The sequence below is a fragment of the Typopeltis vanoorti genome, chromosome 23, assembly GCF_054136105.1.
Source record: "Typopeltis vanoorti isolate ZY-2024b chromosome 23, IOZ_Tvanoo_1.0, whole genome shotgun sequence".
In the NCBI taxonomy this organism is placed as follows: Eukaryota; Metazoa; Arthropoda; class Arachnida; order Uropygi; family Thelyphonidae; genus Typopeltis; species Typopeltis vanoorti.
The window spans coordinates 95,836,999-95,861,993 of NC_143571.1; the positions used below are offsets into that span (position 1 = coordinate 95,836,999).

A 24,995-nucleotide genomic window follows, 5' to 3' on the forward strand; every position below is an offset into this window, starting at 1 on the left:
ACATGAAAAATATAAGACACAGGCAAGGAGAGTCACCAGAATGGTGAGGAAGGCAAAACTGGAATATGAAAAGAGATTGGAACTAAGATCCAAAGAAAATCCTAGGGAATTTTTTTAGCTATGTGGCAAGTAGGCAGAGAAACGATTGTGGAAGAATGACATTGCAGGATAAAAATGGGAATAGAGTGACTGATGCAGAGTACATAGTAGAATTGTTCAATGAGCACTTTATTGGAGTATTTCATCCTGGAGGAGTCAGTTTTAATGCTAGAGGGATAAAGCAGGTTCAGGGTTTAGAGGTACAAGAGGAGAGTGTGTTCCAAATACTGGGTACTCTTAATGTCAGTAAAGCTGTGGGACTGAATGGTATTTCACCACGGGTTTTGAGAGAATGTGCTAAAGAACTGGCAGCGCCTGGCTTTTCAATAAAAGTCTGGCTGCAGAAAAGGTACCCAGGGAATGTAAGGAAGGTAAGATAGTGCTGCTGCATAAGGGCAGTAGCAGACTCGAAGTGTCTAATTATAGGCCTGTTTGTGTGTCATTAGTAGTTAAGGTCTTGGAGAAACTAGTGAGGGACTATATACAGGGTGTTCGGGATAAATTTGACATATTTATAATTAATTATATTTTTCCGTAAGTTACATGTATTAACACACACTTCTCTTCATTTAAAAGGTTGGACACTTCTTCATTCATATACAAGATGTCAGAAAGGATGGATAGCTGGAACCCACCTGAATCATGGAAGAGAATAACTTGTATCATGATGATTCGTGCCGGCCATCAAAATAAGGATATTTCGACTGCTGCCCAATGCTCCCTGAATACAGTAAAAACAATCAGGCATGAACTAGAGACTTGCAATGGTGACTACGAGGATGTAGCAAGAAGAAAGATCCCTAGCAGACGATCTGATTGCGTTCGTACAGCAGAATTCCTCGCAAATCTTCCAAGAGGGCCTCAGGTTGACTTCAGATGGCTACGTGGAGTTGCTAAACACTGTAGTCAAGTCCTGGATAACAAGGGTAGCCAATGGTAGGCCGTATGTATGGCAGCAGGATTCGGCCCCTTGCCACACCTCTGGGAAAAGTCAAAAATGGTTGTCTGAAAATTTCTACGACTTCACCAGTCCAAATGTTTGGCCTCCAAACTCCCCAGACCTTAACCCCATGGATTATTTTGTATGGGGCGCAGTTGAAAAAGACACCAATCGCACTTCCAGTAATACAAAAGCCCAGTTAATGGATAAAATTAAAACAGTTTTTGCGGCCCTTCCCAGGGAGACTGTAGCATCAGCTTGTTCGAGGTTCCGAAGCAGGATTGAAGCTGTGATCGATGCTAATGGTGGTTATTTTGAGTAAATCTTGTTGATAGTATTGTAATTAACTCTGCCTGTAATGTTTTTTGTCAATTCATTAAATTTAATAGATACAAAGAAGATTTTCTTTTTCCTTACGAAACTGTCAAATTTATCCCGAACACCCTGTACAGTGTTGGGCAGATGAGAATAATGTTATCTGGGAGAATCAACATGGATTTGTTAAGGGGCGCTCTTGCTTTAGTAATATGATTGCCTTTTATAATAAAGTGACAAGAGCAGTTGATGAGGGAAAGGCATATACTGCTATTTTTTTGAATTTTACAAACCCATTTGACATGGTTCCACATGATAAGCTGATATTTAAGTTGCAGCACATAGTTTAGATGTCAGATTAGTCACCTGGATTCAGAATTGGCTGTCTGATAGGTATCAGAGAGTTGTGTATGATGGGACAATATCAAGGAAGCAGAAGGTTACAGGTGGGGTTCCACAGGGCTCAGTACTGGAATCTGTATTGTTCAACCTTTATATCAATCATATTGTCAATGGAGAGAAAAAGTAGAAAGCTTACATGAGTTCTTAGAAAAAACAAACTCTTTTCATGACAAAATAAAATTTACTTTAGAGTTAGAAAGCAATCATCAATTACCTTTTTTGGATATACTTGTCAAAAGACTAGAGAATGAAGATATTAAACTTACTATATATAAGAAACCCACTGATACTGGATGGTATCTCCATTATTCTTCAAATCATCATCATACACAAAAATGTGTATGATGATGATTCGTCCAGATGCTAAAAAACAGAGCCCACAACATAGTCACAGATGAAGAAGACGTATGTACAGAACTTCCCCACATCTCCAAATCTCTTTCTCAAAATGGGTATCCTCTAAACATAATCAATAAAATGCTCTATAAAAACAATCTCCAGCAACAATGTATAGCAACTCAGTACGTATCAACCATTGTCATATCCTATGTTGGTTTAGTCTCCAATAAAATAGCTAGAATTTTAAAATCTTATAACATCAGAGTAGTGTTTAAACTGACCACTACCACTAGACAGTTTTAAGATCCCCTAAAGACAGTGTACCTTTTTTTCAAATATGCAGGTGTTTACAGCATACCGTGTACATGTGGACTATCATACATAGGCCAAACTTCGAGAAGCTTAGAAATTAGACAGAAGGAACATGTCGCAGACGTTAATCAAACAGAACAGACAACTCAGGTTTGGCACATCGCTTCTCAACTTCAAACCATACTATAGATTGGGATATCAGCTCAATGCCATACATGGAGAAAGATTACCGATGTTGAATATTTAAAGAAGCTGCAGTGGTCCTATGAACAGGAAACAACCTTAATAGAAACCAAGGAGTAATATTAAAGGATATATGGAAAAATCTTATTAACTCATTAAGTTTAGCGGAACTACAGTACACCAAAAACTATGCAACACGTATTTATAATAATGACTGAAGTATCGTTTCACGCATACCATGTCACGTGGTGCCTTCCAATTTTGTTGTCTAACCGTTGTAAACTGTTACTGCATTCCTTCATTTTTTTTTGCATTTATTCGTTTTTTTCACCATTTAGTCTTGACAAAGCTAGTCAGTTTTGCTAGTGAAACTAGTCAATGAATTTGTACATATATGTATTAAACCTATGGTCTTATAATCCAAATATCTATTGTGTTAATTGTAGTTAATAAAGACAAATATAACTTTCAACATGAACAATATAAATTTATTCAGTTGACTTCCTTCCTATCATATAAACTTTACTAATTCTATTGTCTATTTCCAGATTTTAGCTGCCATCTTCATTAAAATTGTGCCTAAATTGCTGAAATGTTTTACTTGTTCTATAGGTTTACCATTCAGGATACAGTTCATGTATTCAATTTTCTTGCCTATTTTCATTGTAGTCCATGTGGTTAGCCTAGTGGTTAGCGAAGCTGTGTGCTTCGTAACCATATGCCTGGGGAAGGAGTGTCCTAGGTTCTATTCCCATCAGAGACGTGAGGAGCTGAAGGATCTTCCTCAGCCATAGCCAAGTTAGCCAGTCTTGGGCATGGACAGCAGGGTTTTTCCTGCAGTTTATCCAGGGGTTTTCCTCCTCACAGGGCCGGTTTGCCTGCTTTCTTCAAAGCAAGCAAACCGGCCCCATGAACACATGCTTCGACGGACATGGGATACTACCGGGAATAAGGAGCAACCAACCTATTTCGCAGGATTATCGGTTACAGAAGCTTACATGGTAAAATGTGTAGGCCTGCATGAAAATGTAAAAGAGAGAGAGAGATTTTCATTATCATATCTTTTAAATTACTGATTTTTCATACCAAATCTATCAAAACAGTAATTCAATTTAGTCAGGGAATCTTGAAAAATTGTACTGGATTTATTCAAAAGTATAACATCATATGCATAAAGTAAAGAGCTAAGATTTACAGCACCAATTTTTATATCAGATTTAGTACCACTTTCCTTCATAATGTGATCCATATAGATAATGAATGACAATAGAGATAATGTGCAACCTTGTTGCACACCTGATTTTACCTCAAACCATCTTCCTGAAGTGCCTTCAATTCTACTTGCTGACTTACAGCTTAAATAGAAACCATGTATTGTTTGATATAATGACCCATTTACACTATACAACTGTAGTGTTTTGAGAGCTTTCCTCTTGGCACCTTGTCATATGCCTTTTCCAGATCAACAAAACAAATACAAATACTTGTCATATTCCCAAGATTTCTCAACAATTTGTCTTAAAGTGAAAATCTGATTCTGACAACCTCTATTTTGCTTGAATCCAGCTTATTCTTCACCAAGTTTCCCTTCCACAATTTTTTCTTTAGCCATTTCTCAAGTATACTTGCATAAATCTTACCAGGAACACTAAGCAGAGAAATACCTCCATAATTCTGGCATTCAGTTTTATTTTCCTTTATTTTTTGGATAAGTACTATGAGAGCTCTATTCCAATCATCTGGAATTCAACCCTCTGACACCAGGCTTTTCAATTATTTTTCTTTTATGTTGAGCCCATACAAGAGAGGTTGGTAGATCAACCTATAGCACATTAGCACCATGTATGGGTTGGGAAAGAAGGTACTTGTTCGTATTAGATTTGAATGACCTATTATTCAAATTAGATTGTATTCCCTAGGGAACACATCAAGGGGAAGACTGTTCTATAGTATACCAGTTGCAGGGACAAAGGAGGAGAAGAAACTTGTTCTGTGGGTTTCAAGGTGCACTGTGTAGAGATGTTGAGCAGCAGCTGCATGTGTTCTGATGAGCTTAGCTAAGTGGGGGAATTATTGATGTTATTTCAGATGAACATTTCCCATGGAAATATTTGTAGAAGACACACAGTGCAGAGACCAATCGTCTGTGTGAAAGTGGGGGGAATGAGTTGGTAAGAGATGGGTCATTAATAAGTCTGATTGCTATCCTCTGTATGGAGTTGAGCAATTTGAGGGAGCTTTTGGGGGACCCCACCCCATATGTGGGAGCAGTATTTGATGGTTGAGTGAAAATATATTCAGTGGTGCATTTGTGTGATATTTCCTGTTGTACGGTATTTAGGAGAAATCGAGCATGGAAAGTAGTTATCCTGTTGTCAATGGAGGTCAAGTTTTGTCCTCCATCTTTGAGAGAAGTACATATCTTAGAGTAGGAAAGCCAGTTTGTTTTGTTCCATATGAATCGATAGATGGTTGACTTTATTTGTTTAATGAATTGCACTGGTGGCGTGAGAATCTTTAGTGTATGCTAAAGGACACTGGTGGCTATTTGGGTAACGATTATTGTTCTCCCTCTTGTGGAGGCAGAGGCTCGTATTGCTGCCCACTTTCCTAGTACTTGCTTGAAACGTTTGTTTAGTGTTTCCCAGTTCTTATCCACATAAGAGGACATGTTTCCTAGGTAAATCCCCAGGTATTTGTTTCCCTCTGCGGACCAAGAACCAGACATTGGGGAATCCATTTGGTTTGTCCATTTGCCACACCATAGTCCTGTGGTTTTATGTATGTTTAGTTTGGCTCCTGAGGCTGTCTGATATTGTTTGTATGTTATGGAAGTCCTCTTCTTTGTGGGCTATGATTGTAACATCATCAGCATATGCTGTCAGGGTTATGGTTTGGTGGGGAAGTTTAGGATGGGATGCCCTAAGCAGCATACTGAGTCTACACAAAAAAGGGTTCGACGACAATTGTGTAAAGAGGACCAGAAAGCGGATAGCTTTGTTTAATACCTCTGCTGTATGGTACAGTTATAGTAAGCCCGTTGTTTATTTTCATGCAAAAGTGTGCCTTTTGCATGAAATTCATTCTATTAAGATGTTGTATGCAACATCTTAATAGAATGAATGATGCCTGAGTCAAAGGCTTTCAAGCAGCTGAAGAGGTATAGGTGTTCAATGCAGTCGAAAGCTTTTTCTTGGTCTAGTGTTACAAGACCCATTGTTTCACTGTTGTTGTTGGCTATGCTTATGAGATCCCTTATGAAGTGTAAGATTTCGTGGATAGATCTTCTAGGGATGGAATAGCTCTGTCTATTTATTATTTCGCTCAGAGCGGGTTTAAGTTTGTTGGCAATGGCTTTTGATATAATTTTACAGTCGATGTTTATGATAGAGATGGGTCTCCAGTTTCCTAATTTTGTTGCATCTCCTTTCTTTTGAATGAGTTTATTAACAGATGTTGTCATATTGATTGGGAAGTCATTGGTATTCGCATTGACAAATACTATGTAGAGGATAGGTCCAAGCTGTTCCCAGAAGGACTGGTAAAATTCAGTGGTGAGCCCGTCTATGCCAGGAGATTTATCTTTAGGTAGAGAGGTGCAGGCAGTTGTCAAATCGTGTAACATGATGGGCAGTTCTGTGTTACGCCTTGTTGTTGGTTAGAGTCTTTTCACATTGGAAAGAATTATATTCGTGGCCTCCATAGATGTTGAGTTGGCTTGGTATAAATTTTTGTAGTACAGCAAGGTATATAACAGGATCTCGTCATGATTTTCTATGATGTTTCCTCTATCTGTTGTTATAGCAGATATAGCGGTGCACTCTTGTTGGTGCTTTTCCAGTGAGAAGAAATATTTTGTGGGTGCATCTGTGAAGTTAAGGTGTTTGCATCGTGCTCTTATTAGTGCCCCTCTTGCAAAGTGCTCTAGGTGTGAGCGTATTGCGACTTCTAAGGACTGATATTCCTGAGATTCCGGGTGATGTAATTGCTATAGTTGTTACAGATTTTTAAGGATTGAATGCTGATTCAAATTCCTCTGGTGACTATATTTTGGGGTAAATATCCTAACTTTGGATTTAAAGAGTGACCACCACCACTCGGAAATTGATTGGGAAGTAGGAATATCTCTGATGAGAGTTTCGATATAGATTTTGGAGGTTCTCAGATATTCTGTATCCTGTAGTAGGCTGTTGTTAAATATCCAGTATGCTCCTCCTTTGTGTCCAGTGTGTCCAGAAATGCAAATGCTAAGAAGGATGGAATCATGGTCTGATGCACGAGATGGCTGGTATGTGACTCTCCTGATGTAGGGTATTGTGTGCATCGATGTGTAATATCTATCGAGCCGTGCCTGGTATAGAACACTGGTAGGACCACCTTTGGCTCTCCAGGAGAACACTTTCTCATGTGGGTGCAAGTGTCTGAAGGTGTCAGTCAGCTCATAGTCGTTTATTACATCCTGGAGAAGCTGAGCTAGCGAGTGTCAATGTTCTTGGCATTGCTGTCTGTCCATTGCAGGATCCAGAGTGCAGTTGAAATCGCCTGCCAGTATGATGTGATCATTGACCTTGCTGAGGTGGTTTCAGACAAACTCTAGTACCTGCACTGCAAGCATTTTGTGGAATGTATATGTTAATGATATATATTTTCTTTCCTGTCTGAGTTTCAATGAGTGCATATATTGCACACTCAGGAAAGGTATCGATTATTTCTAATTTTAGAGAGCTGTTTTGGTGAATTCCAATGCTGACTCCTGATGCATGAAGTTGTCTAGCAGGACAGTGGTGCATGGTATAAGGCCAGTTCTTCCAGTGTTGATATGAAGCTTTGCTGTTGCAATGGAAATTAGTTTCCTGCAGCATAACTATTTCTGGCCAGTGGGCAAGGATGTGCTGCAGGACCAGCCTGTTTTGCAGTGGTGTGGCACATCCACTAGCATTTAGTGAGAGAAGGTTTACTGAGGTGCCCATTATTTTATGGTTTACTTTTATTTTGGTATAGTAATCCTCACTTCCTTTATGGATAGTTATGCTGTCTATCATAGTTATGATAGACAGCATAACTATGACAGATAATCACCAGCTAGCCTCGTTGGTGTCGAGGCTAGTTGGTGAAGAGACGTACTGTCGGAGAGCACCTGAAAGATTTGTGATTTTTGTTGATTTATTAAATATTTTGTTAGATTTAATTGTGTAATTTTAGTATATTATATTTAGTATAGTATATTTAGTATATTGTAGTTTTATTAGTGTAGTTAGTGTGCTAAAGTGTTTTATAACATAATCTATGTCGGGAAGTCGCCGCTAGAGGGATTCGTAGTGTGTAGTGTTCGAGAAAGCTCCTGATAAGAGTTATTTTCAGTTATCGTTGATAAATTTACTTTAATATTGCGTAGTTTTGTTTGCCTTGCGTATCTTAGTGCGTCTATTTGTGTGTTTTTGGTGTTTATAATTTATAATTTGATAAAATACATTACTAGTAAGTATGGCTCCAGTACGAAGGAAATGATGGTTCGCCATCTTCTTTCAAGAACGGTAATGTAAAGGAGATGATTCAGTGTACTATCTACGAAATGTACGCTTTGCGTAGTGTAGTCAGAGTGTGGTTAGATGATAATAAAGGAGTGAATGTGTGTAGAAAATGTAGGGAGAATGAGGAATTGAAGTGTATTTCAGATCGTGAGTGTGATATTTTGTCAAACTTCAGAATGAAGAAAATAGGGATATGACAAGAAATGGTGAGGTTGTACCAGAGAATTGTGAGAGTGTGAATGTAGAAAGTGTGAATGATAGTATTAATGGTTTTACAGAGAATAAAAAAGATGAGATAGATGCAGTGACTGAGATCGTGTTGTTGAATAGTGCAATACAAAGGGCAAAACAGCAGCTACCGCGTATGAGCAAAAGTCGACTGATTGAACCAGCCAATAATAAAAAGTATGACAGGAAAAATAGGTGTATGAGTGTGAACATGAACAAAATGAAGGATAGAGTGCTGTATGGAGACTCATTAGTACGAGGTGTGTTAGTAGAGGATTTGACAAAATCGTACCAACCTGGTGCGACCCTAAAGGAGGTAACTGAGTCTATTAGAGAGCAAAAGGAAAGGGTGAAAGAAATGATTGTTGTGGCAGGTATGAATGATTTGAAAGGAGATAAAATGGAAATGAAGACCTGAATGAATTGTTTGAGGTAGCAAAAGAAAAGAGTGAGAGAGTTAGAATGATTAGTCTTTTGCCATGGTATGACAGTAAAATGTTTAAAAGGAGGGCCATAATTGCGAATGACTTTATGCATGGGTTATGTATGACGAGTGCTGTGGAATTTGTGGATGTGTGGAGTGAGTTCGATGGGCGAAAGGATCTATATAAGATGGATGGCTTGCATTTGAATGGTTATGGTGTAAGGAGACTTGAGAAAGTGTTGCTGAATGTAGTGGATGTGCAAATTCAGGGAAACTAGATTTATTAAGGGGGGAGGATAGATATACAGTCCTTAGGGAGGCAGTTGAATGTATGAATGAATATAATATGCCCGAGCGAATAAGGACAACAAATCAGAGTGGGATAGTTAATATAAGGCATCAAGGTAGGGGTGGGGCTAATGGGGGTCTTAAATTCATGTACACTAATGCTAGGAGTATTAGTAACAAGAAGGAAGAGTTTTTGGCCATGGTTGGCACTTCCAGACCACAGGATATTGGTATTAGTGAATCATGGCTGACTGTAGATGATATAGCTAGTGGGATTGAATGTGATGGGTATAGTGTGTTCAGGAATGACAGGGAGAATAAAATGGGGAGAGGAGTATTGTTCATGATAGCTGATGAGCTACAGCCAAGGAAAATAGAAGTTGAATTGCAGGATAGAGAAAAGAGAACATTTGAGGCCATTTGGTGTGAGATTGTGGCTAGCAGAACTAAATATACAATTGGGTGCTGCTATAGACCAGGTGATGGAAAAGATGGTAGTGACAGTATGCACAAGGAAATAGAAGAAATGAGTGAAGGAGGGTAATTATTATGGGAGATTTCAACTATGGTCGCATTGATTGGAGTGAGGAGAGGACACATGGGAGGAAGGAACTGGATTTTATGCGGTTATTAAGGGATAACTATCTGCGACAGCATGATAGTTATCCCTTAACCTAGTATGCTTGACCTAGTAATTACATCTGAGGATTTGGCTGTAACAAATATGACCACATTGCCACCAATCAGTGAGAGTGATCATAGGGTCTTGACTTGGGAGGTGGCTAAAGGTGTGGAATTTTCAATTAAGACAGGGTACATGTGGAATTATCGGGCTGGAAAGTATGACAAGCTTAGGAGTTTGATTGGTTCAGTGCCATGGCATGTACAACTGCAAGGACTAGAAGTTGATAGTGCATGGGAGGCTGTTAAGAAGTGTTTGCATGAAGCAATGGCTGACTGTATACCTAGAGTCCGAATAGTAAATCAAGTAGGGGTTAAATGGATGAATAACACCATTAAGCTTGAGCTGCAAAAAAAAAAAAAAAAACCAACTATGGAGGGAATTTAAGGAGAAAGGTGAGCGGCAGGCACATGAACGGTATAAAGCGCAGGCCAGAAGGGTGACGAGTGTGGTAAGAAAAGCAAAAAAGGATTACGAAAGAACATTGGCCATGCAGGCTAAAGAGAATCCTAAACAGTTTTTTAGATATGTAGCAAGTAAAAGGAAAAATGTACATGCCAGAATGATTTTAAAGAATGCCGATGGTAGGGAGGTAACTGAATCAGTTGATATAGTTGAGTTACTCAGTGAGCACTTTGCAAGTATATATCAACCAGGTGGTGACATTGCAGAAACGAAAAAACCAGTAGATTATACGGGAATTGTGGTGAATGAAGTGGACGCGGGTAGTCTAATGCAAAACCTCAATGTCAATACATCCGTGGGATTGGATGGTATACCAGCTCGTGTCGTACGAGAAACAGCTAAAGAATTGTCAGTACCCTTGACCATTTTGTTTAATTTGAGTCTCGGGTCTGGGTTAGTCCCGAGAGGGTGGAAAGAGGGGAAAATAGTTCCACTGCATAAAGGTGGTTCCAAGACTGCTGTTGTAAATTATCGACCAATTAGCATCTAAGACCTTGACAATGATCAGGAATCATTGTCAAGGTCTTAGAGAAATTAGTCAAGAAAAGAATACAGGATTGGATTTGTATGGGGGACAACATGGTTTTGTGAAGGGTAGATCATGCCTCAGTAACTTGCTCGCGTTTTATAACATAGTGACGGCTGAACTGGATAGGGGTAATGGGTTTACAGTGATACTACTGGACCTTGCCGAAGCCTTTGATAGGATACGACATGGAACCCTAATCAGTAAACTGGAACAGATGGAGACAGATATAGGGTTGGTGAGATGGATAGGAGGGTGGTTGAAGGAGAGATACCAGAGAGTGGTTTATTCAGGAGTTGAGTCTAAAAGATGGCTTGTGAATAGTGGTGTGCCGCAGGGCTCTGTTCTTGGACCACTGCTTTTCAATTTGTTCATCAATGATATAGGAAAGGATCTGAGAGGAAGTGTTCACTTGTTTGCTGATGATGCAAAATTGGGTAGAGCAATTGTAAGTGCACAGGATGTCAAAATTTTACAGGATGATTTGGATAGTTTGGAGGACTGGGCTAGGAAAAATGGATGTCAATTTAATGTGGCAAAGTGTAAGGTTATGCGCTTTGGGGTGAAAAGAATAGCAGCAGTATATCGCATTGGTGGAACCGTAATCCAGGAAATTGATGAGACCAGGGATTTGGAAGTGTTGGTGGATTGGGAATTGAAGTTTAGTGGGCACATTGCAAAAGTGACTAAATCAGCTCATCAAATCACTTGGCTTCTGAAAAATACTTTAACATGCAGAGACAAACAAGTTGTTGTTTCTCTGTATCGAGCCTTGATAAGACCCCATCTGGACTACTGTGCCCGGTTATGGGCACCAGGGTTTCTTCATGATGGGGAGGAAGTGGAGAGGATCCAGAGACGAGTGACCAAGATGATAGCAGGTCTGTGGAATGAACCTTATGAGAATAGGTTGAAGATTTGTGGGTTGCAGAGATTGGATGATAGGTGAAGGAGGGGTGATATGATTGAGACATTCAAATCACTGAAGGGTTTCTATAAGATTGATCCAGAAGATATTTTTGAAAATATGACTGGTGGTGGGAGGACTAGGGGCCATGCATGGAAGCTGGGCAAGAGCGTGGTTGACAAGGGTGTTAGAGCTAGGTTTTTTTACTTGGAGAGTGGTGAATGAGTGGAATAAGCTTCCAGATTCTGTTGTGTGTGCTACGACCATGAATGAGTTCAAGGCAAGGTATGATAGATACTGTGTCAATGTTGAATAGTTGTTCTTGACATGATGTTAGGGCTTCCCTTGATGAGTCTGTCGACTCCTTGGAGTTGCCCGGAACAATAATTATAATAATAATAGTTATGCCGTTTATCATAACTATCCTTTATGGATAGTTATGATAAACGGGCCTTGAATCAGGCAGTATATTCTTTTCCTGAGATTGGTAGTTTTTCTCTCTCTTTTTCCTGCCAGAATGGTTCTTATTTCTTTCAGCTGGGTAATAATAACACCACTGATGTCAGCGGTGTAGTCATAGGCTGTCAGCAGTTTTTGTGAAAAGCCTTGAACCTTTTTAAGAAAGCTCTGAAGCTGCTCACTTGTAAGTGGGCCTTCAGTGTGAGGAACTCCTGCATTTCCAGTTCCCTCTTCATCATCTGAGGACTCAAGAAGCTCAATCTCTTCATCCCCCTCTACATGCTGTTGGGAAGGTTCCGGAATGCTTGGAGGCAAAGGTTCCCTGTTGCAGCTGCGCTGGTTTGTCTTTGGCTGTTTTCCCGTTTTTGCTTCTTGCTCCTCTTCGTTATTTTTATCTTTATCAGAGTTGGTTAGTTGTCTGTGTTCTGTTTCCTTTTCTCTAGGATTGCTTTTAATCAATATTGGTGGAGGTTCTTCCGAAAGTTGGGTTTCATTAGTGCTACTACTTGATTTTGTCTCCTCGGTATTCGACTGAGAGTTGTATCCATGAGATTTTTGTTGTTTGCTAGGAACGCTCTGTTTTTTGAGGTTGGCTGCTTGCTGCTTCTGATTCTCTGATCTGCTAGGGTTGGTAGTATTGTTAACCGGTTTCTCATTTCTGGGTATATATGGGCATAACTTTTACTGCCATGACCTTCTTCATGGCAGTAAAAGCACTGAGCAGCAATAATAATATAAAAGGTGTAGGGTACTCTGTCTATTTTTGTGTTGATTACTTTGGGTATAGAGCCGATTGTATTGTCGGTAAAGTGCATTAGAGCATGTCTTCTAAAGCTCTTGATGTGAACAAATTCAGGCCCAGTTGTAGAGGCAAGTAGCGTTCGGATTTTACCTGTCACTGCACCATATTTTGCCAGTAATCCACAAAGCATTTGATGGCTTATTTCTGGTGGGACATTTGACACTGTTACTTTTGTGGGAGCAAGAGCGATTGGTGAGACATTCACATGGCATGCTCCAATGTCTATTCCCTTTTCAATTAATGTCTCAGACCAAGATGCGTTGTTAAAGTACATTGTACGGTTCCGGCAACTCTTGAAATGAGAGTTATATTTTTGGGGGGAACATGCTGAACTACTGCGTCTAGATACTTTTCTAGTGGGGTATTTTTGATTGCGAAAATTACAATTCCGTTGTCTCGGGAAATGCGGTTGGTTAGCTGCATGTTTGCATGTGGGGTGGTCATCGTCGTCCCAGTATTAATTTGTGCAGAGGTATTAGCTACTATGCTGGCATAAGAGAGAGAGAGAGAGATAGTACTGACCTTTGTCCATTGTTGTCCAGGGGGCTGAGATAGATAGATAGATAGATTTTTTGAGATTTTAAATTTTTGGAGGGGAATATTCAGTTGTTTGCAAATGATGCAAAGTTGGATGAAGTATGAGGAGCAGAGCAGATGCTGTGGCGTTACAAGAAGACTTGAATAGACTGAATGAATGGACACAGAAGTGGGGATGCCAGTTCAATGTTGCAAAATTAAAGGTTTTAAAATTTGGGAAACAAAGATGAGATGTAGAATTTATACTTGGTGAGAATATATTGTTGGAGATGGAGGAAATAAGAAATCTTGCAGTGATGGTGAGTAAGGATCTAAAATTCAGAGGACATAATGGATAGGAAGAAGAGGGGTAATATGATAAAGATGTACAAGTTGGTAATGGGTTGTTATAGGATTAAGTTTGAAGAGGTTTTTTATAAAATGGTGGGAGAACAAGAGGTAATCCCTGGAAGCTGTATAAGGGGGGTGTGAGCATGTGAGTGAGAAGCAGTTTTTTTGCATGGAAAGTTGTGAGTGATTGGAATGCATTGCCTGAGAGTGTAGTCCTGCAGAAAAAATGAATATATTTACAGTGCAGTATAATGAGCTATGTATGAGAAAAGGGACGGACCTTCTAGATGAGCCTTTGAGTCCATTGGGCATTAGGATAATAATAATCTACATACCACATATTATGGTAATCTCAAATGGCAAAAATTATTGAATAGAGTGATGTGGACAATGAAATTTATTTGTCCATATGGTCCAAACACAGGTTCTCCTAAGGAAGAAGTGGAGAAATTTTTGAGTCATAGAGAAGTGACATAATAAGAACAAGGCTGTGGCTTGTTCTTATTTAGTTTTTATTTATATAAAAATAAATAAAAGTTAGTTCTTGTTGGAGATCTACACAGTAGAGCAGGAAGTGAATACAAGACATAAAGAAATGTCTTGGAAAAATTTAGAGAAAAGGATCAAGATAATAATAATGAGAAGTATCTATTGGATTTCTGTTCAGGACATCTAGATTATTCATGTTTCAACATAAAAATGTGCAAAAATTTACATAGAGAGAAGATACAATAACAAAAGTCTCAATGAAAAGTCTCATTGACTGTGTTATTCAGAATAGTAATACCTTCAATCATGATTCAGGATGAAAGGGTATACAGGGATTTGAAATAGGAAGTGATCACTTCCTATTTCAAATAGGGAACTATTTGAAACTATTTAGTTTTGAACAAAATAAAAATAAAACTGACTATCATAATGAAAAGAAAAATATGTAAGAAAGTATTTAAAAAAAATAAAAGTTGAGCAGCTTTCAGAGGTGCAATGTGGACTGAGGCATGCAAATATTATTTAGAAGAAAAATGAAGGAGTTTGAAAACAATGATCGAACATTGGAGACTCGGTGGCAGATGCTGAAGAAAATATATTCAGCCAGACAAGAATGTGGTGGAGTTGTCTTCAAAGATAGAATTGGTATCCATGATCAATGCAAGAAGCGAAAGAGGAAAAAGAAGAAAGCATATCAAATTTCTTAAGAAGAAAGTTGGCAGATGATATAAGAGAACACAGAAAAATGCAAGAAAGTCAAGCAGGACATAAAAGTACAAGAGTCCTGGGAAGACTTTGGAAAGAATACTGAAGATAAATATCAGGAAGGTGGCAAAATTTTCTGGAGCAATTGCAAAAAAAAAAACTTAGAAATGGAGAAAAGAGTACAGGTAACCCTTGTATAATGCAGATGTCAGGTTCCACAAAAATGCCGCGTTATATAAATCGCGTTATGCGAGACTCAGATCACATAGATAAAGTAGGGTTAGGTTCCAAAATTGCTTTTTTTTTTAAGATTACATAAACAAGGACATATCCAACAAAAATATATTTTTTATTTAATTCAGGTAATTCATGTAAGTTAAGTATATGTTTATATAAACTATGAAACAAATACATAGTATAAAATTATAAAAAATTATAAATTGTACATAAACTTCATTCCACATAATACATAAATGTTTTAGGCAAAATAAAATAAAGTGTATATTTTAATCGTCATCACTCTCTTCCAAACTAACATTTCATAGATGTTCTCTATTTACGAGTGGCCGGACGTCTTCATCACTTGAAATCTCTTGGACGTCATTAGTATAATTCTCATTGCATACTTTGGCTGGTTTAGTTATCAAAAAGTCAATAATAAGACCTTGCTTACTACTATGCTGCAATTTTTTATTAAGTTCATAATACGGAGCTAAACAAATATCCAATTGTCTCGTGAATTTTCCGGAGCACTCCATTGAGAGATCATTATCCATAAAATAACTTTCTTGCCAAGTCCAATCCTTATCCTAATTTCTTTAAACTGAATTCTTTAACAGATTCATCACAATCAGAATCTTTGGCAGAACTTTCCCTGCCATTTGGTTTAACGTCATCTATTAATTGTACCAGTTCCTCCTCATTTAAATCAATTTCCTCATCAATTAATTCACTATTGAAGAGATTGGACCACTTAAAGAAGTTCGCGAAGGTTGAGTCTCATGTGCTGATTGAAACCGAATGCACCTTCAGTCTCGTTCAATTTTTACCTTGGCAGTTTACAGTGGGTGGGTTTATTCCTATTAACAAACGTGTATATCGAAAAGCACTCTAAGTGGCCATTACTATAAAAATATTTTTTTTTACATTAAAAAAAAAAAACATTACATACTGTATGTAACTCACCAAAAAATGAAGCGCTTAGCTTGAGATTAACACACTTATGATTTTTAATGCGCTTTCCTGGCAGAAAACGGAGACAATTTTCAACAATAAATACTTTATACAGTAAACAAGTGATGTACATGCATGTTAAAGGGTATTTCCCCTAATATATATTCACTACTTATAACTACATGCGCAATGCGGGCAGATGCAAATTTAATGAAGATAAAATTTGATTTTTAAGTCGCGTGTTGAAAAATATATGAAAAGATAAAGGGTTACTACAATTTGTAGACCGTCCTATATCGAAACCTTGTTGTTTAAGTACCGTGTTCAACAAGGGTTCCTACAATTTGTAGACAGTGTTATATCGAAACCGCGTTGCATAAGTACCGCGTTATACGAGGGTTACCTGTACTGTAAAAAGAACCTGATATAATACAGGTGACATGAAAACTGAAGATAAAGAAAGATATCCTAGATGGCTGGAGTAATTATTTTGGAAGAGGCACTTTCTACCTCAATACTTGAGGTAGAAAGTGCCAACATAAACTTGAAATGTGGGAAAGCAGACAGAGCAGGTGATATTATAGTCTCTAGCTACCTTTCCTTGACCAAAAATGTTCAAATATGAGAATATAAAATTTTTAAATTGGCTGCACTGCATATTTCAGAAACCATCAGATGGCTGAATTCCAGAAATTGGAGTAGAGCTCTGATATTATTTTATTATTATTATTACAGTAATTTCCATGGAGTCAGCAGACTCATTGTGGAAGACCCACTCAATCAGCAACATGTCTTTCGTATTGATACTTGAAATCATTTACATTCTCTGCATTCGCAATACATGCCAGCAATGCAATCCACTCACCAACCACTCTCCATGTAAAAATCTAATCTTCACACTTTCCTTCACCACATCTTTACACAACTTCCAGAGATAGCCTCTTGTCCATCATACCGTCCACTCTGTTTTATAATTCCTTCTCTATTAATCTGGTAAAATCCCTTAACCAACTAGAAGATCTTAATCATATCACATCTTTGCCTGCCATCCACCAAACTTTGCAATCTACATTCTCTCAACTGCTCTGCATAACCAACACTGCAAAGTCCCAAAATCACTTTGGTCATTCGTCTTTGGATTCTCTCTGGTGTTTCCACATCACAGTGAAAACTAGGTGACCAAATCTGGGTACATAGTAGAAGCGTGGGCTGATGAGTGCTTCATACAGTGGCACCACCACTTCCTTATCCCTACATGTCAATGAACATTTTATCATAGCAGCAATACAATGTGCAGTCTTCACAGCACTTGCAATGCACCCTCAGAACTTTAGTCCACTTGTCTACCATTTACCAAGATCCTGAATCTCATCCCCTTCCTGAGGTACATCTCCACAACACAGAACATAGCCTTATATCTCTCCACACCAAAGCGCAGAACCTTGTAAGCTAAATGTCTATTCAAATTTCCTGTAGAGAATTAATATCAGACAATACTTCTGATAATTCTAGTTAACTTTGTATTATCAGCAAACATTTAAAGATCTCCAGTCAATCTACATGAAATATCATTATCAAATAAGTTAAACAGTAGGTCCCAAGAACAGAATTCTGAGTCATGCCACTAGTCACCTGCCTTTTCTGGCACACTGCTCCATCATATACAACTTGCTCTTTTGACTGACTGTTGGAGAGATGTCATTGGTATATAGGTTGAAAAGAGCTGAGGCAAGGAGAGATCCATAGCAGTCTAGTCTGTAGGATAATGCTCTACTTTTCTGTGAATTTATTTGAATCTTTATTTTCCTACTAAAGAGCGGACACCTGTGCAGCTGCATATGTTGCACAGGAATCTGCTCCATGTCAGGAATGTCCTCTATTTTGGGGGAATCAATGTAACCTGCACTGGGCCCCAGCTAGGGAGTAACAGCTTCTGACTAATACCTTACCTCTGGATCCAAATGCCAACAATGGTATCTTGGAGACTACAAGAAATGAATACACACCATCAAAGCAGAAGAGTTATGACAAGTATTATTCGAATAATGGTTAGTGTAAGTCTCCCATCATGAGTCTTACTCCATGAAGATACCCATATACTACTACTGCTAATAATAATAATACTTTTTTTAAATTATCTCAAAAATATTTACATATACAGTGACATTCCAATGTTAATTTAAAGTACAGCAACTAAGTGCTGCAGATTATGGTTCATTTTCTACATTAGATTTCTATAAAAATAAAAAATTCAATATTTTTTATTATTAAAATTATGTATTTACAACACACATTCTGTTTTTTTAACAATGAAATTTGTACTTTTTTTTTTTTAAATGTAAGAAAGTGAAAAAAAAAAAAAGTTACTGTAGTTGGTAATTTATAGTTGTGGTTGAATAAGATTTATAGTACAGGAAGGGAATGAGACCTCGAGAATGGTTTATCAGCAGAAACAGAAGCAGAGAACTGGATGCCATGTAACTGAAAACATGGCAATCAGACTTTAATAAACGTAGAGATTATCAACCAAATGAAGGTTGGCATTCTTAGTTAATTACCTCTCTAAAAATAATGATGAATGATGAAGAATTAAATCCATTTGGTAATAATAATAAACAATTCCGTATCTTAGTTCAAAGAGAAAAAACTCTCACCCTTCTGTGCTGTTGATGTAGCTCCTCTTCACAAGCTTTGAGATTCTCCACACTGACATGGTGACTGCTACAACCTGCAAGCTGTGGAGATGTTGGTGTACACCTTCCGGACCAGAATCCTGCAGGTGCTCTTGAAGCAGCAACAGGATCAGGAGTTTTCGAATACATTCTTGGACTTCGGGGAGAACTGCTGACTCTAGGGGAATGTGCTACATGAAGTGGAGAAGATGGTGGTGTTGTATACATTTGTTTAGGTGGAAGAAACATAGAATTTATTGATCTAGAAGCTGGACTAATTGGTTTTGTGTTGTTGTCAGAACTTTGGTTTCTTCCTGGTAGTGCTCCATGAGAATTACTGCTGGGTATGCGTACTCCTTCCTTCATAAACCATTTATGACTGTCCTGAGAGGTAACTGGTGGAGGCTGACTATGAGCCATATATTCAAACTTTGAAACTTTTTCTACAAAATCAACACTATCTAAGTACTGGTTTTCTCCCTGAATTCCAAGTGGTGGAACATGGCTTATGTTGCTTCTATCTTGTGCTAATGGTGGTGATGACTGATAATCTAAAACTTCAAAAAGAATTCAGAATTTAGTTACTGCATTTGTTTTAATTTAATCAGAATCAGCAATTATAAAGGATAGATATATGCAATTAACAATAAACATATCCTTATTTTTTTATTTTCATACATACTACTTGATACATTTGTTTTACAGAGTAGCATGTGCATAATACACACACATACCAAAATAAAACAATAAGATGGCTTTATTCCTTGTAAATTTTCACATGTTCTTTTATTGCACTATGTGTAGCTAATTTTTTAAAATTTTGTTTTACATTGATGCTTTTAACAAAAACTATAATTTCATTAGTTTCTCATAGATATACCATTTTGTCAACATAAAAAACTTTATAAGGAAGATAAATATACTAGAAATATACAACAAAAAAAAGTGAGAACTACTAACAGCAATTTTTTCGAAACTGCTAATTAATTATTATTAATTATACCCTATTGGCTATAGTACTCATGCACATCATTTGACCTATCAAGCATAAAACATTCATTGTTGCACAAGGCCTTTAGATGGTTATCGCAGGTCTGCTAAGTTACATAAATGTATAAGAAACTTCCAAATGGCATGAAGTATGAGGCAATGGTTCCTGTTTAAGGTGCCATGAAATTATATCACTTCAAAGGATTCCTTTAGTTTTTTTTTTTTACAACATATTTAGACTCTACAGTACATTTGGAAGAACAGCAAAACATTATGCCCTTTGATTGGAAAGATCTGCATTCAGTTCTCATCGTGACAAGAGGAATCTTTATGTGAGCTATTTCAACTGAAGGTGAGTTAGCCAATCTCATACGGATGTAGCAGGGTTTTTCTCCTTTGTACAAGCAAATTTACCATGTGAACAAATGCAATTTAGAGACAAAAAATACTGTTTTTGTTGGTGATGAGTGGTAGATGGCATTAATTGTGGTAGTAGTGTAATGTATTTGGAGAATTAAGTAGTAGGAGGAGACAGTGAGATAGGTTTAGTGGTGCAGAGTAGAGTGCACTCCCATGATGAGTCCTTGAACTCCTTGGCAGTGTCATGTAATAATAATAATAATAATCAGTTACAACTAAATCCAACAATTACAGATTTGCTTACTTACTGCCTTCATAGTTTTTGGTTTCAATACTGATGCTTCTAAACTAAAGTAAACAAGAAAAATGTAATTTTATAGCATTATGCTCTGTAGCTAAATATGCAACAGTTCTTTACTTCTGTTCCTCCATTTAAGCTTTATATACTATCCCACCCTTCTTTCAGCACCACCTTAAAACAAATTGCTACTGTTTTAGAGTGATAATAAGACAGTTAAATAGAAGGGACATAGACACTAAGTAGGTGTCTATGTCCCTTCCCACATACTTCATATTTCTTTTTTTGACCCAATCTCTCCAATACTTCACTATTTCAGAAATAAAAGACAGTTGATAGGAATTTAGAGTTCAGATTTTCCTTTGTTTGCTTGTGCAGCAGTACAATCTTTCTCTTCTTTTGCTCTTCATTAACTATCCTCTTGCACAGCACTCCATGAAAAACACACAAGTCCAAGACATTATTCATCCCTTTCTTATTCACATCACTAGCTTTATATCTGTCAGTATTTACTCCAAATTAACAGATTTATATGTGGTGACCCTCTGAAATGCCTTCATAAGGTCTAGCAATATCAAGGTGTAGTTTACCTTTCTTTAATTCAACTGTTCCTTTATGATGGATAATCAGTGCTTTCAAAATGCTAAGATAAGATCATACCCTTCTCACAAAATTGTGTTGCCTCGCATATAGTATCATGTTTCTATTCACCCATTCTTTAATTTGGATGTTAACTAAATTTTTCAATATCTTAAGTACCTTAAGTATCTCTGACAATTGACCAGAATATAATTTGCCCTTTCTCTCTCTCTCTTTCTCAGATTTGACTTTATGTAATGGAATTACCTTCTCCTGCCTACTTTCTGGCTCCATGGTAGCATTCTTGATTGTACAACTCTTTCTGATGTTGCAACCCAATCGGACACTCTTAAACCATGGTTCCCCACCATCACATGCTGCTTTAGGTAATTATGCCTCAGTAACTCATAAATGTCATTTCCTTTTCCTTCACAAGTTTCCTCCTTTTTTCCATCTTCAATTTATGTCACTACAGTTAAAGACTACCTGGCCTGTGCTCGTGAGTTAATTTGCATAATGCATTCCATGTGCATATTCCCTTATAGTTCCAGACTTGTAATAGCAACTGACTATATATTTTGCTAATCACGTACATCCTGAGATATATCTTACACTCGACTGCTTCAAAAGGGCTACACCCATGATCTTGCTACTGTCTTAATTCAGATCTTCTACCCTTACTGGACATAATTCTATTGTCAGTAACTTCTTTCTTCCTATCTTATTCTCAGAGGATGTCGATTCCATTTAAGCTTTGATAGTGAGAAGCAGTGCCATAACGAGGGCATGGCAAAAAAAAACAAAAATAAATAGATATAAAAGTCCACTATTTTATATTGTATTTTTAAATTTCGGCAATACACTGCTTTAGACATACAAATTCTGCAACACAGCAAAATTCCGCTACATTTGGTAACACCGGTGAGTTGTAATTCATCTCGAATTAGATGGCAACGACACTGCCTAATATCACGACTTGAACATAACATTTCTTTGCAATTATTCTTGTTTTTGTCTCAAGTAAATTGTTCTGTCGCACCATTAACTATTAATGAATGTATTTTCCCATTTTATGATTTTGTAGAATTTTGTATTTCCAAATTCCTGTCTAATCCTAAACATTTTAATAGATAATATAATACATTCTTCAGTTATCCTCCTAATGTGTCTATCTGCCCATCTCAAGTTTATTACCTTCCATATTATGCCCTCCCTCGATGTGTCTCTGGACTCCTTGGAGGTGTCATGTAATAATAATATTATAATTTTAATCCCTTTATGACCTCCTTTGAGGGGCCCACAAAAATTATTCGCCGGACTTATTTACACCCATCAAACTCAGGATTCAATGAAAATCACAATCTTCCCACCCTCAATATTTCCATTCGTCTCTACTTTTTGTAGATAAAAGAATTTCAAAAATCATTTAATTATTATTAGTCTTGTTGTCATTCATAAGATCAGTTGTGTTGTTGCTGTGTCGTAATTATTGTTAGATATTTTCGCTCTTTTGTGGAACAAAACATACTGGAAAAGACAGATAATTGTGTTTATATACAACATACTGGCATACTAAGTAAGTACTATAAACAATTATATTAATAAAAACACAAATTTAAATTATAAAACACTTCTATGGTAATATGATGAGATAGATGCATTGAGTGAGATCGCATTGTTGAACAGTGCGATAGAAAGAGCAAAACAGCAGCTAGAGTGCATGAACAAAAGTAGACTGAATGAACCAACCAATAATAAAAGGTATGACAGGAAAAATAGACGTATGAATGTGAACATGAACAAAATGAAGGATAGAGTGCTGTATGGAGACTCGTTAGTACGAGGTGTGTTAGTAGAGGATTTGACAAAATCATACCAACCTGGTGCGACCATAAAAGACGTAACTGCGTCTATTAGAGAGCAAAAGGAAAGGGTGAAAGAAATGATTGTTGTGGCAGGTACGAATGATTTGAAAGGAGATAAAATGGAAATGATAGAAGACCTGAATGAATTGTTTGAGGTAGCAAAAGAAAAGAGTGAGAGAGTTAGAATGATTAGTCTTTTGCCACGGTATGACAGTGAAATGTTTAAAAGGAGGGCTATAATTGCAAATGACTTTATGCGTGGGTTATGTATGACGAGTTGTGTGGAATTTGTGGATGTGTGGAGTGAGTTTGATGGGCGAAAGGATCTATATAAGATGGATGGCTTGCATTTGAATGGTTACGGTGTAAGAAGACTTGAGAAAGTGTTGCTGAATGTAGTGGATGTGCAAATTCAGGGAAACTAGATTTGTTGGGGGGGGGGGGGGAGTAGAGATACAGTCCTTATGGAGTCAATTGAATGTAAGAATGAATATAATATGCCAGAGCAAATAAGGACAACAAATCTGAGTGGGATAGTTAATATAAGGCATCAAGGTAGGGTTGGGGCTAATGGGGGTCATAAATTCATGTACACTAATACCAGGAGTATTAGGAACAAGAAGGAAGAGTTTTGGGCCATGGTTGGCACTTCCAGACCACAGGTTATAGGTATTAGTGAAACATGGCTGACTGTAGATGATATAACTAGTGGGATTGAATGTGATGGGTATAGTGTGTTCAGGAATGACAGAGAGAATAAAATGGGGGGAGGAGTATTGTTGATGATAGCTGATGAGCTCCAGCCAAGGAGAATAGAAGTTGAATTGCAGGATAGAGAAAAGAGCACATTTGATGCCATTTGGTGTGAGATTGTGGCTAGCAGAACTTAATATACAATTGGGTGCTGCTATAGACCAGGTGATGGAAAAGATGGTGGTGACAGTATGCACAAGCAAATAGAAGAAATGGGTGGAAGGAAGGTGATTATTATGGGAGATTTCAACTATGGTCGCATTGATTGGAGTGAGGAGAGGACACATGGGAGGAAGGAACTGGATTTTATGCGGTTATTAAGGGATAACTATCTGCGACAGCATGTAATGGAAAATACTAGGGGTCAGAGAGTACTTGACCTAGTAATTACATCTGAGGATTTGGCTGTAACAAATATGACCACATTGCCACCAATCGGTGAGAGTGATCATAGGGTCTTAACTTGGGAGGTGGCTAAAGGTGTAGAATTTTCAATTAAGACAGGGTACATGTGGAATTATCGGGCTGGAAAGTATGACAAGCTTAAGAGTTTGATTGGTTCAGTGCCATGGCATGTACAACTGCAAGGACTAGAAGTTGATAGTGCATGGGAGGTAGTTAAGAAGTGCTTGCAAGAAGCAATGGCTGACTGTATACCTAGAGTCCGCATAATAAATCAAGTAGGGGTTAAATGGATGAATAACACCATTAAGCTTGAGCTGCAAAAAAAAAAAAAAAAAACCAACTATGGAGGGAATTTAAGGAGAAAGGTGAACGGCAGGCACATGAACGGTATAAAGCGCAGGCCAGAAGGGTGACGAGTGTGGTAAGAAAAGCAAAAAAGGATTACGAAAGAACATTGGCCATGCAGGCTAAAGAGAATCCTAAACAGTTTTTTAGATATGTAGCAAGTAAAAGGAAAAATGTACATGGCAGATTGATTTTAAAGAATGCCGATGGTAGGGAGGTAACTGAATCAGTTGAGATAGTTGAGTTACTGAGTGAGCACTTTGCAAAAGTATATCATCGAGGTGGTGACATTGCAGAAACGAATAAACCAGTAGATTACACGGGAATTGTGGTTAATGAAGTGGAGGTGAGTAGTCTATTGCATAACCTCAATGTCAATACATCCGTGGGATTGGATGGTATACCAGCTCGTGTTGTACGAGAAGCAGCTAAAGAATTGTCAGTACCCTTGACCATTTTGTTTAATTTGAGTCTCGGGTCTGGGTTAGTCCCGAGCGGGTGGAAAGAGGGGAAAATAGTTCCACTGCATAAAGGTGGTTCCAAGACTGCTGTAGTAAATTACCGACCGATTAGCATATCAGGAATCATTGTC

At 37.7% G+C, this 24,995-nt stretch overlaps 1 protein-coding gene across 4 annotated transcripts in view; it reads right to left on the reverse strand.

Moving 5' to 3' along the window:
* The window catches only part of LOC150094086 (uncharacterized), a 608,624-nt gene that overhangs the window by 274,355 nt on the left and 309,274 nt on the right, over positions 1-24,995 (reverse strand). For all 4 annotated transcript variants that reach the window (XM_090413217.1, XM_090413213.1, XM_090413214.1 and 1 more), the window contains one exon: positions 18,791-19,365. In XM_090413217.1, coding sequence (XP_090269343.1) covers positions 18,791-19,365 — 575 coding nt within the window. The remainder of the gene's footprint in view (positions 1-18,790; positions 19,366-24,995) is intronic.